Source organism: Syzygium oleosum, unplaced genomic scaffold (assembly GCF_021117445.2).
Source record: "Syzygium oleosum isolate NSW1041296 unplaced genomic scaffold, Sole_v2.1 Sole_v2.09, whole genome shotgun sequence".
NCBI lineage: Eukaryota > Viridiplantae > Streptophyta > Magnoliopsida > Myrtales > Myrtaceae > Syzygium > Syzygium oleosum.
Window position 1 is genome coordinate 11,788,290 of NW_026607493.1, and position 12,324 is coordinate 11,800,613.

The 12,324-nt window shown below is 37.9% G+C and overlaps 1 protein-coding gene across 2 annotated transcripts; it reads left to right on the forward strand.

Moving 5' to 3' along the window:
* The first annotated feature begins 5,919 nt into the window (after window positions 1-5,919).
* Window positions 5,920-10,940, forward strand: LOC115662065 (uncharacterized). 2 transcript variants are annotated; one of them, XM_056314978.1, is made up of 7 exons: window positions 5,920-6,037; window positions 6,209-6,404; window positions 7,364-7,490; window positions 7,780-7,891; window positions 9,148-9,241; window positions 10,374-10,468; window positions 10,560-10,940. In XM_056314978.1, the coding sequence occupies exons 2-7, from the start codon at window positions 6,215-6,217 to the stop codon at window positions 10,668-10,670; spliced, it is 729 nt and encodes a 242-aa protein (XP_056170953.1). In that variant the 5' UTR covers window positions 5,920-6,037; window positions 6,209-6,214; the 3' UTR covers window positions 10,671-10,940. The 2 variants fall into 2 exon arrangements, with proteins under 2 accessions (XP_056170953.1, XP_030440109.1); XM_030584249.2 differs by lacking the exon at window positions 5,920-6,037 and having other exon boundaries at window positions 6,058-6,404.
* Window positions 10,941-12,324: the final 1,384 nt, after the last annotated feature.

A 12,324-nucleotide genomic window follows, 5' to 3' on the forward strand; every position in this document is an offset into this window, starting at 1 on the left:
ATTCGAATTTTTTGGTAATTTTCCCTAAAAAATCAAATCGAATACCGAACGACGGAAAATATTTTCTAGTTCATTCTCAGTTTCAACCGAACACCAGAAAATATTCATTTCCCTGAAAAATGGCTTCTTAAAAATTATTTTCTAAAAACGTCACATTTTTCGTGAAGCGAACGGAGCCTTAATCTTCAAAGACTACGATGTTTGATGGTTGATAATCTTGAGCGAATTCAAGAATTTGGACGGCACTCTCTTTCGAATGTCATATATAATTTCTCCCTCCTCACTTACATCGACTTCTTCTCTAGCCATATGACTTCTCACTTCCACAAAGTTGTTTAAGTGGTCAGTTCTGATATTTCTTTGTTCGAATGGTGAGAGAAAATTGTCCAAAAAATCCTAAATCTATTATACGATAACTAATTCAGTCATAAATTTTTTAATTATATCAGTTTAGTCCTAAACTTTTTGACAATTTAGTCCTAAGCATTTTATTTGTGTCAATTTAGTCCTAACCTTTTGAGAATTTACTAATTTAGTCATCAAACCTTTTAACGAATTACTGATGTAGTTCTTCAATTACTATTGGTCGGATATTACTAACGTGACAGTTCAATCAGCGTCAACTGTCCTACGTGGCACGGTGGGTGATAACATGTAAAAAAAAAAATATGTTTTGTTCGATTTTTTTAATTAAATTTTATTGATTTTGTATTTTATTATATTTCTTCATTTTTTTTTTGTTCAAAGGGCCGGCGGCCAAGGGTCGGCAACCCCCACCAGCCCCTAGGCAATGTACCCATAGCCCTCGTCGACCGCATGCAAGGGTCGCAGCCCTCGCTAGATCTGGCAAGGGCTCACTTGCCCTCATTGCGGCCAACAAAGGCATCACGAGCCCTCATGGCAGGCCCTCGCTTGCCCTTAATGTGGCCTATGAGGCCACGATTCCCTTGCCAGCCACAGTAGGCCAGACCTAGCGAGGCCGCCCACAACTGACGTGGGCTTCGCGACCACCTAGGGGCTAGCAGGTGTTGCAAGCCCTTGGCCAGTGGGCGCCGGCCTTATGAACCAAAAAGATGAAAAAATAAAAAATCAATAAAACAATTATATTATTGTCTACGTCACGGCCGACACTAACTGGATCGCCACGTTAGTGTTTTCCTGCTAAAATTAACAAAAGAACTATATTAGTAATTCTTTAAAATATTTAAGATTAAATTGACAAATTCTCAAAAGGTTTAACAAATGATAATTTAGGATTGAATTAGCATATTGTCAAAAGATTTAAGATTAAATTGATTTAATTAAAAGGTTAGAATTGAATTAGCCGCTATACATTAAGTATAAGATTTTTTGGATAATTTTCCGATGATGGCTCTGGTTAACTCTAAGTGTTAAGGTTGCCAGCTGTGGAATTTTGGAAGACAGAAAATATCTTTCAGGCTTAGTCAGATCATTCCATCATATTGACAATTTCAAAGAACTATTCGTACCACCCCGTGAGCATAATATAATATAATATAATATAATATATTGGCGATCAGACATATATGCCCCCGTCGTCTAGTAGTTCAAGACATCTCTCTTTCGAGGATGCATCGGGGCGATTTGACTTCCTGTGGAGCCTTGTAAACAGGACCATTTATACATATTTGTGGGAATTAGTCCAATCATAGGTTTGGATACCTCTTATTATCCAAAAGAAAGAGATATGTTACTTGTCACACAACATAGTAGTAAGGGGCTGCTTAAAAAATCGAGAAGTACAATTTTCCTGCTCTTCCACATGAATGGTATTAGGTGCATAGCTAGTTGGATTAGGTGGGCGTTGCGACTTCCCGAAAGTGAACCTAACTCTTCAGAACCCCACCAATCACAATTTATTTTCTCATTTTTTATGAATTGAGCATACTGAAAGAAACTTCTTCACACGATCGAGAATCTGATTGTGGATAAGTTAAAACAAATTTAAATTGAGCAAGGTCATCAGAATCGTGAGGCTAATTATGAGGCTAATTATGTCAAAGAAGTTGTAAATAGAGTGCATTTTGTTGAGAATTATAACATGAACAGATACAAAGAAAGCACCGAAACTAAGGCACGAGAAAATTTGATTCGGTAATATGATCACATTGATTTAAGCATAACAATGTTTTTTTTTTTTTATAATCGAGGTGTCCGCGCGGCCGGCGAGCTAGGGCTCAAACCAGCGGTGATGCCCGACTAGTCCTCGAGGGGGCTAGCGCAGTATCCCACCGCCACGACCCCCCACTTAAATCACCGATGGGCGAGTTTGAACCCAGGACCTCTCGTGAAAGGAACTGAGCGCAAACCAACGCGGCCACCGATGGGTGGGTAGCATAACAATGTTGATAAGTGCATTTACTCAAAATTTATCAAATAGTATGGAGTTATAATCTACTCATATGTAGATGATATGTTGATTGTTGGTAAAATATGTATGGCATAGATGAACTTAAAAAGTTTCTATCTTCTCAGTTAAAATAAAAGATTTGGGAGAAGTTGATACAATTTTAGCTATTAAAGTGATTAAAAATAGTGAGAGTTATTCTTTAAGCTAAGGGCAGTATGTGAAGAAAAATATTCAAAAATATTAGCATTTGAGAATTAAAGAGTCAAACATACCATATGATGTGTCAATTAAATTGATGGATGATATTGGACAACCTTAAGCACAATTAGAATATGCTAGTGCAATTGAAAGTTTGGTATTTGCTATGCATTGCGCTAGACTAGATATAGCCTTTATTGTGTGTGAATTTTCCAAATTTGCTGGTAAACTTGGTACTGTCCATTGGAAGGCCATGAGTAGAATTCTTGGTTACTTAAAGAAAATAATACATTATGGTTTTTTTTTATGGAAGACAATCAACAGTATTAGAAGGATATTCATATGCTAGTTGGATAACTAGCACAATTGATAACAAGTTGATATATGGATTGGTTTCTAAGCTTGCAAATGGTGCAGTCTGTTGGGCATCAAAGAAGCAAACATTTATAGCTCATTCAACGATGGAATCTGAATTTATATCACCGTTGGTGGTTCGTAAAGAGGCTGAATGGCTGGAAAATTTGCTATTGGATACAGAGTTATGGCCACGACTGATATCAACTATATCTTTACGTTGTGATAGTGAGGCAACTATGTTGAGAACATACAATAAAATATACAATGAAAAATCTAGAAATATTAGTTTACAACATGAGTATGTTTGACAATTAATTACTGATGAAATTATTTCAATAATTTATGCTCAGACAAATAATAACTTGGCTAATCCATTCACTAGGGGACTCTTGAGAGGTTTAACAATTACTGCCACAGGAATGGGTTAAAGACCAATTGATAATAGTCAAGCATAGTGGAAACCCAACTTTATAATTCCAACGAAATTGTTAAAGTTCAATGGGTAACAACAAACTATTATATCTTAACGGTGATCGAGTACCGGGGCACAAGGTTAGCATTCATAAAAAGTTAAGAGGATGAGTGTAAGAAATCACTCATAATGAAGTTCAAGGTTTTAGCAAGGCAATGCTAAGGTAATTAATTAGGAACTTCACCTATATGAATATAAGAAGTGGTGCGTTATCTAACCAAAGTCGAATGAACTTTTGTAAAAATTCACGAATGCAGGAGGGAGCACAAGATTATAAAAGTGTTAAGGCATGGGAAATTTCTAATTGAATGTGTGCAAATTCACATGTGTGATAATTCGATTAACAAATGGAATCATGGTTCAAAGTTTTATTTACCATTGATTTCGTTAATGGAATTGTTTACACTAATTAAAAGTTCAAATCTTAATAGATACCTTCTTGGATGTATGAATTTATGTAAATTAGTACATAGAATAAACTAAGAAGGGGGATTATATCATGAAAAGAGGTGACTTTGGTGATGAAAAGAGGTGACTCTTCGTGATGAAAAGTGGTGATGGTTCATCATAAAAAATAGTGATTGTGGGGATGAAGTACCTATTATCAAGAGATGTGTTGATTGGTGCATTCAAAAACAATTTTTTCTTCGTAACTCTCTCTTCTTCTTTTATATACACACAATGTGAAATTCCAAGAGAGAAATTGAGTGATTGTTTTTTTTTTTTTGGTAAGGGTAAGGTAAAAATTGAGTGATTGTTGAGCTAGTTTCTCTACGACTTTTGAGTATATTTCTTGAGGTATATTTGGTCAAACCCCAAAAGCAAGAATAGTTGGGGTAAATAATACCTTAAGGACAATTATCGTCTTCGGGCATCAAAGCATCCAAGATCTATAACTATTGCTCTATCTTCACCAACAATCAAATTCCCCCAACAAGTTGTCACGTAGAAGTGATTCGTATGTCTCGCTCAAGCTGAGTTAACGGGGATGTGGTTTGTTTGGTTTAGAGAATGCAATTCATTATACTGTCCTTAGGAACCATGTATTAAGGGAAGGCCTGGTGTTTCGGTTCATCAAGTGCTACACGGGCTCTTCCTGAGCCATGAAGCTTTTGGCCTGCAATAAATGGTGCTAGAGCAGGTTCCCTAAAGCTTAGGGATGGGTGCCAAGGAGAGATTTTTTGCCACATTTCCAACAAGTGAAGAAACTTCCATTGGTTTGCCAAAATCAAGAGAAGTCTAGTAGGTGAAAAAAAGATGCTACCGTAGGTGCACAGTCAGCTTAGGGCGCCGCATTTGCCAGGGAGAGCACAAGTAATTAGAGATTCACGAACAACTCTGATCGGGGGAAGCAACCATTGGAGTGTAAGAGCTTGTTCTATTGGGCGGGCGATTGTTATTCACGTAAGTCCCGGGAAAGCGGAGTGGCGGTAATGTCTGAAGAAAGCAAGGAAGCAAGATCTTGTAGAAATTGGGTGGGAGAGAATGTCACGGTTTAATTTCTCCCATACAACAGACCAAAAAAAAAAAATTTCTCCCATACCCATATGGATTGAAAGGTTGGGCTTTGTGGCGTTGAGGTGAAGAGTGGGAGATTTAGGAGAGTTGATACAACTGGTCGTGGGAATGGCCTCGGGTTGTTTGTGTTAGGAATCTAGGGGTGAATGATTATCATCTTAGATTAATCCTCCCGTGCACAAACTAGTCGAGAGCTAATACTGCTTTTCTAATGATTGGCAATATCGGACCAAAATTAATTATTGTGCGGAATTGATCTATATGTCTTGTTTGAGAGAATGACCGAGCTAACGCTTGATCAGGACGACACAATTCGACATATGATCCCTGAAAATAAGGTTGACCTCGTGTTCCGGCTCATCAGGTGTTGTATGGGCTCACAAGAACGTTATCACTTTGAAGTTATATGAACGAAAGTCTAATGAAAAGTACTTTTGGGTCAATGGTACGGTTGAGGATACTAGTGGCCTATATTAAAAAAATTAAAATTTTGGTGGTATTATTTTTTTGGATTAATACCTCGAAAAGCCTTAAACTAGTACTTCCGTAATAAATTTATCCAAAACCAATTTTTTGGTCACCAAAAATTCTAAATTACTATACACGTAACAAATTTACTCCAAAACAATTTTTTGGTTATCAAAAAACCCAAATCGATACACCCGTGATAAATTTGTCCAAAACTGATACGGATTTCTACGTGGACTTGCCATTTGTGTCATTTTATTCGGTAATTTCACGATAAAACCTGAGAGAAGTTAACTGGGGGTAAACATATCACGAGTGTACTGATTTGGAGTTATTGATGACCCAAAAAATAAGTGTTCGGCATATATGCTAATTCGTGATTTTTCGTGGTATCAGATATATATTTTTGCATTCAATGTTTATTCCATCGGTCCGACTTTCGATCCTCGCTCTTTTTTGCCGAATCCATCGGACCAGTAGTCATCCTGGCTAGAGCAAGCACGAGCAGTGGCGTCGAAGTGTGCGAATATTTGGAGCAGCCGAGAAGAGAGAGACAGAGAGAGAATCAAAGACGATGATGGCCCATCGCTCTTCGCCTTCGTATTCTTCGCATCGTACGTGCCCGATCCTGTCGCCTCTTCTTCGGAGGAGCAGCAGGAGGTACCCGAACTTCCGCTTCTTCTCGTCGTTCCACTTCGAATCTTCGATCCCCTTCCCTTCGCTTCTTAGGTCTCTCTCGTGCTCGTTCGGTCGCTCCGTGCGTCCGTGCGTGCGTTCCCCCGACCGAAAGCAAAATCGAATGATTCGTGCTTCGCGTGGAATTCGCAGCGATGGCGAAGAAGAAGGAGGAGCCGGAGACGTCGAGGCCGATTGACAACATCGCCAAGTACTCCCAGCAGCAGCGGCGAGGCCCGCCGCCCAAGCGCCGCTCCGATTTCTCTTTCTTCTCTACCTCCTCCTCCTCCTCCTCCTCCGCCGCCGCCGCCGCTTCCTCTCCTCCTTCTTCCATGTCCACTTCAGGTCTCGCTCTCTCTCTCTCTCTCTCTCTCTCTCTCTCTCTCTCTCTCTCTCTCTCTCTCTCGCTGCATGTGTATGGATGATTTGCGTATTGCCAAGTAGATGTGAGATTTGGAATGCGGCCTTCTCTTCCCTTTGGGCGTGCGATGTGCCATTGTGGCGCGATTGGTATGTGTGATTCGGCTGTTCGAGTGTGTGCTCTTTGATTTGGTCGATGGCTCGCAAGTTTTGATTTTGATTGTGACTGCAGTTTTGGTGAGCGTATTTGGTGTTTCCCTTGCATATTTGGATGTTGATTTGTACTTTTGTTGTTCTGTTCATTCAGTCTGTTGTTCCTTGCCGCTTTTCAATTGGGATTCGGCTGATTTCCCGATTTCATTTGGACTTATATCTGCTAACTCTTTCCAGTTTTGGTGAGGTTGATCTTTTGGTTTCCTCTATGACATGCTATAGTTTTCTCTGGCAGTGGATAATTGGTTTTCATTCCACATTTATTGTGGTTCCATGCTAAATGTACTCTTTTTAAGTTAATCTAATTTTTGAACGCGGAATGAGTCACCTACAATCTGGAATTGGAGAAGGATTTTGCAGTGCAAGTACTGTGTATTCGTTAAAAACAGAAAACCAAAGAGATAAGTGTGCATCTTTCTATGGTATTCTTTAAGGCTCATAATGTGAAATGTGTACTTAATGGAGTTTTGGTGGTTATTTAAGCCTTGCACCTGTATAACATCTATGCAATGCCTAGGAGTTCTCTTTCGTCGACTTTTCTGTGCATTTAAACATTGTACAAGACATTATTTGCTTAAGCTTACCAAGCAATTTCGTAGATAAGTTGAGTTATGTCTCTTAACTCTCAAGGTGGACATCGGACAAATTATTATTTGTTTAACTAGTAGGCATTTTGGTAGATAACTTCAATTATTTCACTTAACTCTCAAGGTAAAACCTTTTATGCTCAGATTACTCGCCAACATTCTCTAATTGTAAAGATGGACTGTCAAAAGTTGCTGCAGTCAGTTCAGATGAAGCAAAGGATGGAGGAAGACAATCTCTAGCATTCACTCCGGTCAAATGCCGCAAGTCATGGTGTGTAAGATCTGGATTTTTGGATGTTCCATTAAGATATATTAAAACAAAAACAAAAACATGCATGGCAGTGCACAGGAAGGAGAGAACATCTATAACAGTTTATGTATTAGATCCTTATTTAGCATCGCTTTAGGTATTTAAACCTTATATTATTTCTGAGTTATCTTATGCCAAAAAAATCCTACTGCTGGGACATGTATAGGGTCCTTCTGTTGGGTTTTATTTTTTTATTTTTTATTTGGAGATGCATGTGGAAATATGTGATTTGGAAAGACATTTATTTCAGGATGCTGGTCACGCCAAACCAAATTCAGGGTACAGAAAGCAGTGATGTTTGCATGACTCCAGTGAGTGTTGTATTGGAGAGAACAGACTATGAAGTGTTGTCTACTGCTGAAGTAAGTAATCTTTGCATTAATTGTTTTCTAATGCTTTATTTGAGCACGTGGAGCGGATGAAGGAGTGGAGAAAATTTTAAACTTTCCCTCATTTTTCTCTTCATAGAAGTTTTAAAATATTCCTTCACTTGTTGCACCCACTCTTCATTCCCCCTCCTCCTCTTTCCAAACAAAGAATAAGAGTTGAGATTGATATAGACCTGTTGTAGAGCTTAAAAGTCTCATTAATGTTTTAAGTGAGTCGCTACCAATTGTGGTCTTTGGTTACAAAGTTGTGTTGGTCTTTGACTGTGTTATAAATCCACTGATATTTCTCCTTTATTATATCCCTGTCCTCTCTAAATTATTATAATCTCATATCCATTCCCATCATCTTTGACAAATTGCAGTGGGCATAACTCTGTCTTGCAGTTTTATCTCCTTTAACAGGAAGTCTTATTCACCATGGACTATGCATATGCTGCATTCTCCCGTTTCCTATGTCTCTCTATCTTGATGATTCCAAGTATCAATCTTATTCCCCACAAAGTGCCACATTAGGGAAGAAAAAGAACCATTCTTGCCATTCTCAACATCCTTACAAACTCCATTATAATTTATTGGTTCAGAATGCTTGCAACTGTAGAAATGCCAAAAATGGGCGAGTCACGTCCTAGCTCCTATGTTTAGTCGAGGAAAAGAAAAGTTCTATGGCTTTGCTACTTTGCAGTACGATTGCTGAGAATCAATGTTTAAGTAGTGATAGAAACATTTTAGTTCCCTTAAGGTTAGCTTTCAATAAGTATTAATAAAAAGGAGAATCATAGGATCTCTCTCTGTATAGAGATACATATGTACTTTTAGATCCGGCTCGTGGTTGTTTGCTTTTAATTGAAACATCTGCCAAAGCAAAGCATTTCTAGAGTGTAGCATGCTCACTGATATCTCAGGAGTGAAATTTCCTTTCAAATGTTATAGCCTGTAGATTCTTCAATGTTGACTCGAGCCTTGAATGGTTATCCTCGAGTTCCTAGTTCGTCATTGTTCATGCAATGCGTAATTGGTGGTAGACTATGGACATAAGTTTCTCAAGCTAGTTTGCATTGCACAAGTAGCTACTCCCATGAGCATATCTTTTAATGCTCTTCTCGTGATTTTCAGCTTACAATGATGGGATAAAAAATTTCTGAACCAATGGGAGTTTTAAAAATTGATAGTTCTTGGAAGTTTCCATTATTTGTCTAACTTAGCATCTAATTTCCTTGATTTTTATGAAGCTGCAAGCCTCAAATGAGGACCATGCGAGCCCATTCCAACAGTTATCTTCTCCTGATGAGGCAAATAACTTAGATCGTGGGGACCCTTACTCTGGTATGTTTCTTACAAATAGCGTATGTTTTTGTCTGGCCATGCAATGAGTGGCATACTGCTGGTACATTGCACACTCAAGTGATATTTTTCTAGTGATTTCCATGATTAACCAAAGAGGCTACATATATTCAATGCTCCTTAGGCGAATTTGGAAAGTTTCTACACTTCACATTTTTGGTTGTGCCCTGGAAGGTAGGTGCTTGAGATGGTCCCACTGGTAACAGAGCATAACTGCATCCATGTTCTTGAATGTGATTAAAGCATCTACTGCCCAAATTCTGAAATTTCTTAGAAAGAAGCTAGATAAGTAGTTTATCATGTTTATGTTTAGCTGAACAGATTATTTCTTCACATTCAGCTGTTTCAGGATCATTTGCGGATCTTTTGATTTCTCATGAGCCAACTGCACTTGACATCTACCACATCCGTGGTCTCTTCATTCCCCCCAGCCTCTCGTGTGGTTGGGGGATATGTTTTTAAGAAGAGCTTATGCTTTTAAGCAAGAAGCTATGGCCATTTAAACATTTGTTGAGACAATGATAAAGACAAGGCCTTTACTTGCAAGAAGACCTTTTGTCTCAAAGGCTTGAACTTCCAAGGAAGAGTCCACAATGTATATAAAGAACTTTTTTGAATACTCTCACTCACTTATAAGCTAGGCTTTACATGTGGAGCAAATATTTGATAGGAGGCAAGGACGAAATTAATAAGGAAAGAATAACTAGAAAAATTACTAGAAGCTCAGACTCTGTATTTTCATATCATATTCAATGAGCGTTTGTCCTAAAGTTTAAAAGCTTCGAGGAAACAGGGCCACAATTTTCTTTCAACATTCCCCCTTTTGCAATGATGATATGAATGCTTTAGATTAGTGAGACTTGGATGTCAGACATGCTTACCCTTCTAAACTGGGCTTGGAATGCTAAATGCTTGGAGCTGATTTTGAACACAATAGACAGTTTTCTAGTTGTGCAGATTCATAAATATTTTGGTCAAAGTAGATTCATAGATTCAGTAGACATGAAAGCCACACTATGCACTTTACCAAAAAAAATTTCTTTACCAAAAAAAAAAAGCCACACTATGCATGTAATCCGGAAGCCCACATTTTCTTATCTCTTTGTTTGACCAGGTGGATGCATCATATCAAATCCGAGAAGCATAGAAGATGACTCCTCCGAAAAAGGGAGAGGCAAGAGAAAAAGAAAGCCTAGATCTTTCTTCAGTGTGAGTAGTCATTGTCCTTTGCTGATTAACTGATACAAAATAATGTCTGGTTGCCATATATTACCTGAAACTTCTTTTTTTCTTCCTATAGGATGACCTATACTCACCATCGAGATCTCCGAGAAAGGTCCGTCGGTATAGGATAATGCGATACCTCGGCCTTATGGCTCCCGTAGGCTCTCCTTATTCAGTCAATAATTAGCATTGCCTCTGGAATTATGGGGGGGTTTTGGTATTTAATTTCCTCGTTTAGCACAATCTTACCTTGTTCATGTACAGCAACAGATCACACAGTTAGAGATTTGCTGCATTTTCTAATAATTGTCCCGTTGTTTAGGAGATATATTTCGTGAGGATACGAACTACATGGTCTGTGCTCTATTTTGGCCATAACATGATTACTCCTTTCCCTGCACATGTTTGTGCTTGGACAGGCTTTCTGCTCTCTTCAGCCACAAGTTGTGGCCATCAACTGCCCTCTGTCTTCTGCTTGTCATATCTGATTATTTTCGAATCTGTCGGCAGTAAAGTTCGAACATTCTATCTAGCGAGCCAAATGTCTACGGTAAAAGTTTAGAATCCATCGAGAAATAACACACGTGAACGTACATATTAACGGTTAATTTTGGGAAGATGAATGGGAGATTAGACTGAAATTCAGTCTTTCCTAACAAAGCTAGGGCACTCTTGACAAGGACTATGTAAAATATAAGCTTAGGGTCCGTTTGTTTGAAGGAGAACTATTTTTAGGAAATTGTTGACAAAAAACTAATCGATCGAAGAAAAATGTTTTCTCAAGATTGAAAGTGAAAATAATAAGCTTAGATTGAGTGAAAACTTCTCATTTTGACATGAAGGAAATTACTTTCCCTAAATCGCTAAATAATTGAGAATTATCTATTTTTCTTAAAAATAATTTTTACAAAAAATATTTTTCTTTTATCTCGAAATTTTTAGTGAAACAAATACATCCATAAATATGATTTTCCTTGGTAGCCAGTTAGAAATACACTAAAAAGGTAATCTAAAGGTAGACTTCGACCTGGTCGTCAGGCCTTGTTGGCCCATGTGGGTCCGGGAACGTTAGGGCCCCTTTCTTTTTATTCAAATTTTACTTTTTTATTTCCATTAGCCATCGGTAAAAGGTTTGAAATATAATAAGGTCAGTGTGTTTGAAAAAAAATATTATTTTCCTACTTTCTTGTGTTTGATTAACGAAAAAATAATTGATTTACGAAAAAAAAATTCCATGGATTGAAAACAATAACTTTAGATCAAGGGAAAACGACTTTTTCTTCTAGTAAGAAGGAAATCACATTCCTTAAATCACAAAACAAATGGAAACTCGCCATTTTCCTTGAAAACAATTTCATGGAAAATACTTTTCTTAATCATGAGGATTTAAGTGAAATGAACACATCCTGTATTCAAATTTTTTTCAAAATTACGCCGCACTAAATTAATTGACGCATAAACTGAATAATACGTTGTTAAACGTGGGGTTCGACGTAAATACAAGTACAACTTCAATTGGAATACAAATATAGGTACAAGTTCAAATTGACATCCGAGTACATTAATTCGGTAAAAAAAAATTACAACCGAATGGACGTCCCATTAAGGGTCAATTGCATGATTCTAGTCGTTGGTGGTTTCATTGTAGTCACCCCCTCCCCATAAATTGATAAAACAGTGTCATTGGTCTAATCTTCGTGATGTGCAATGCATTCTAATAGCGTTATTGACACTTAAATTTTTCGTCCCAAAGGTTTGCTCGCATCTTATAAAATTTAGGATTGAATCCGTCCATCAGAATTTGATAACTATAGAAAAGAAGCACATTTGCATGCTCACAT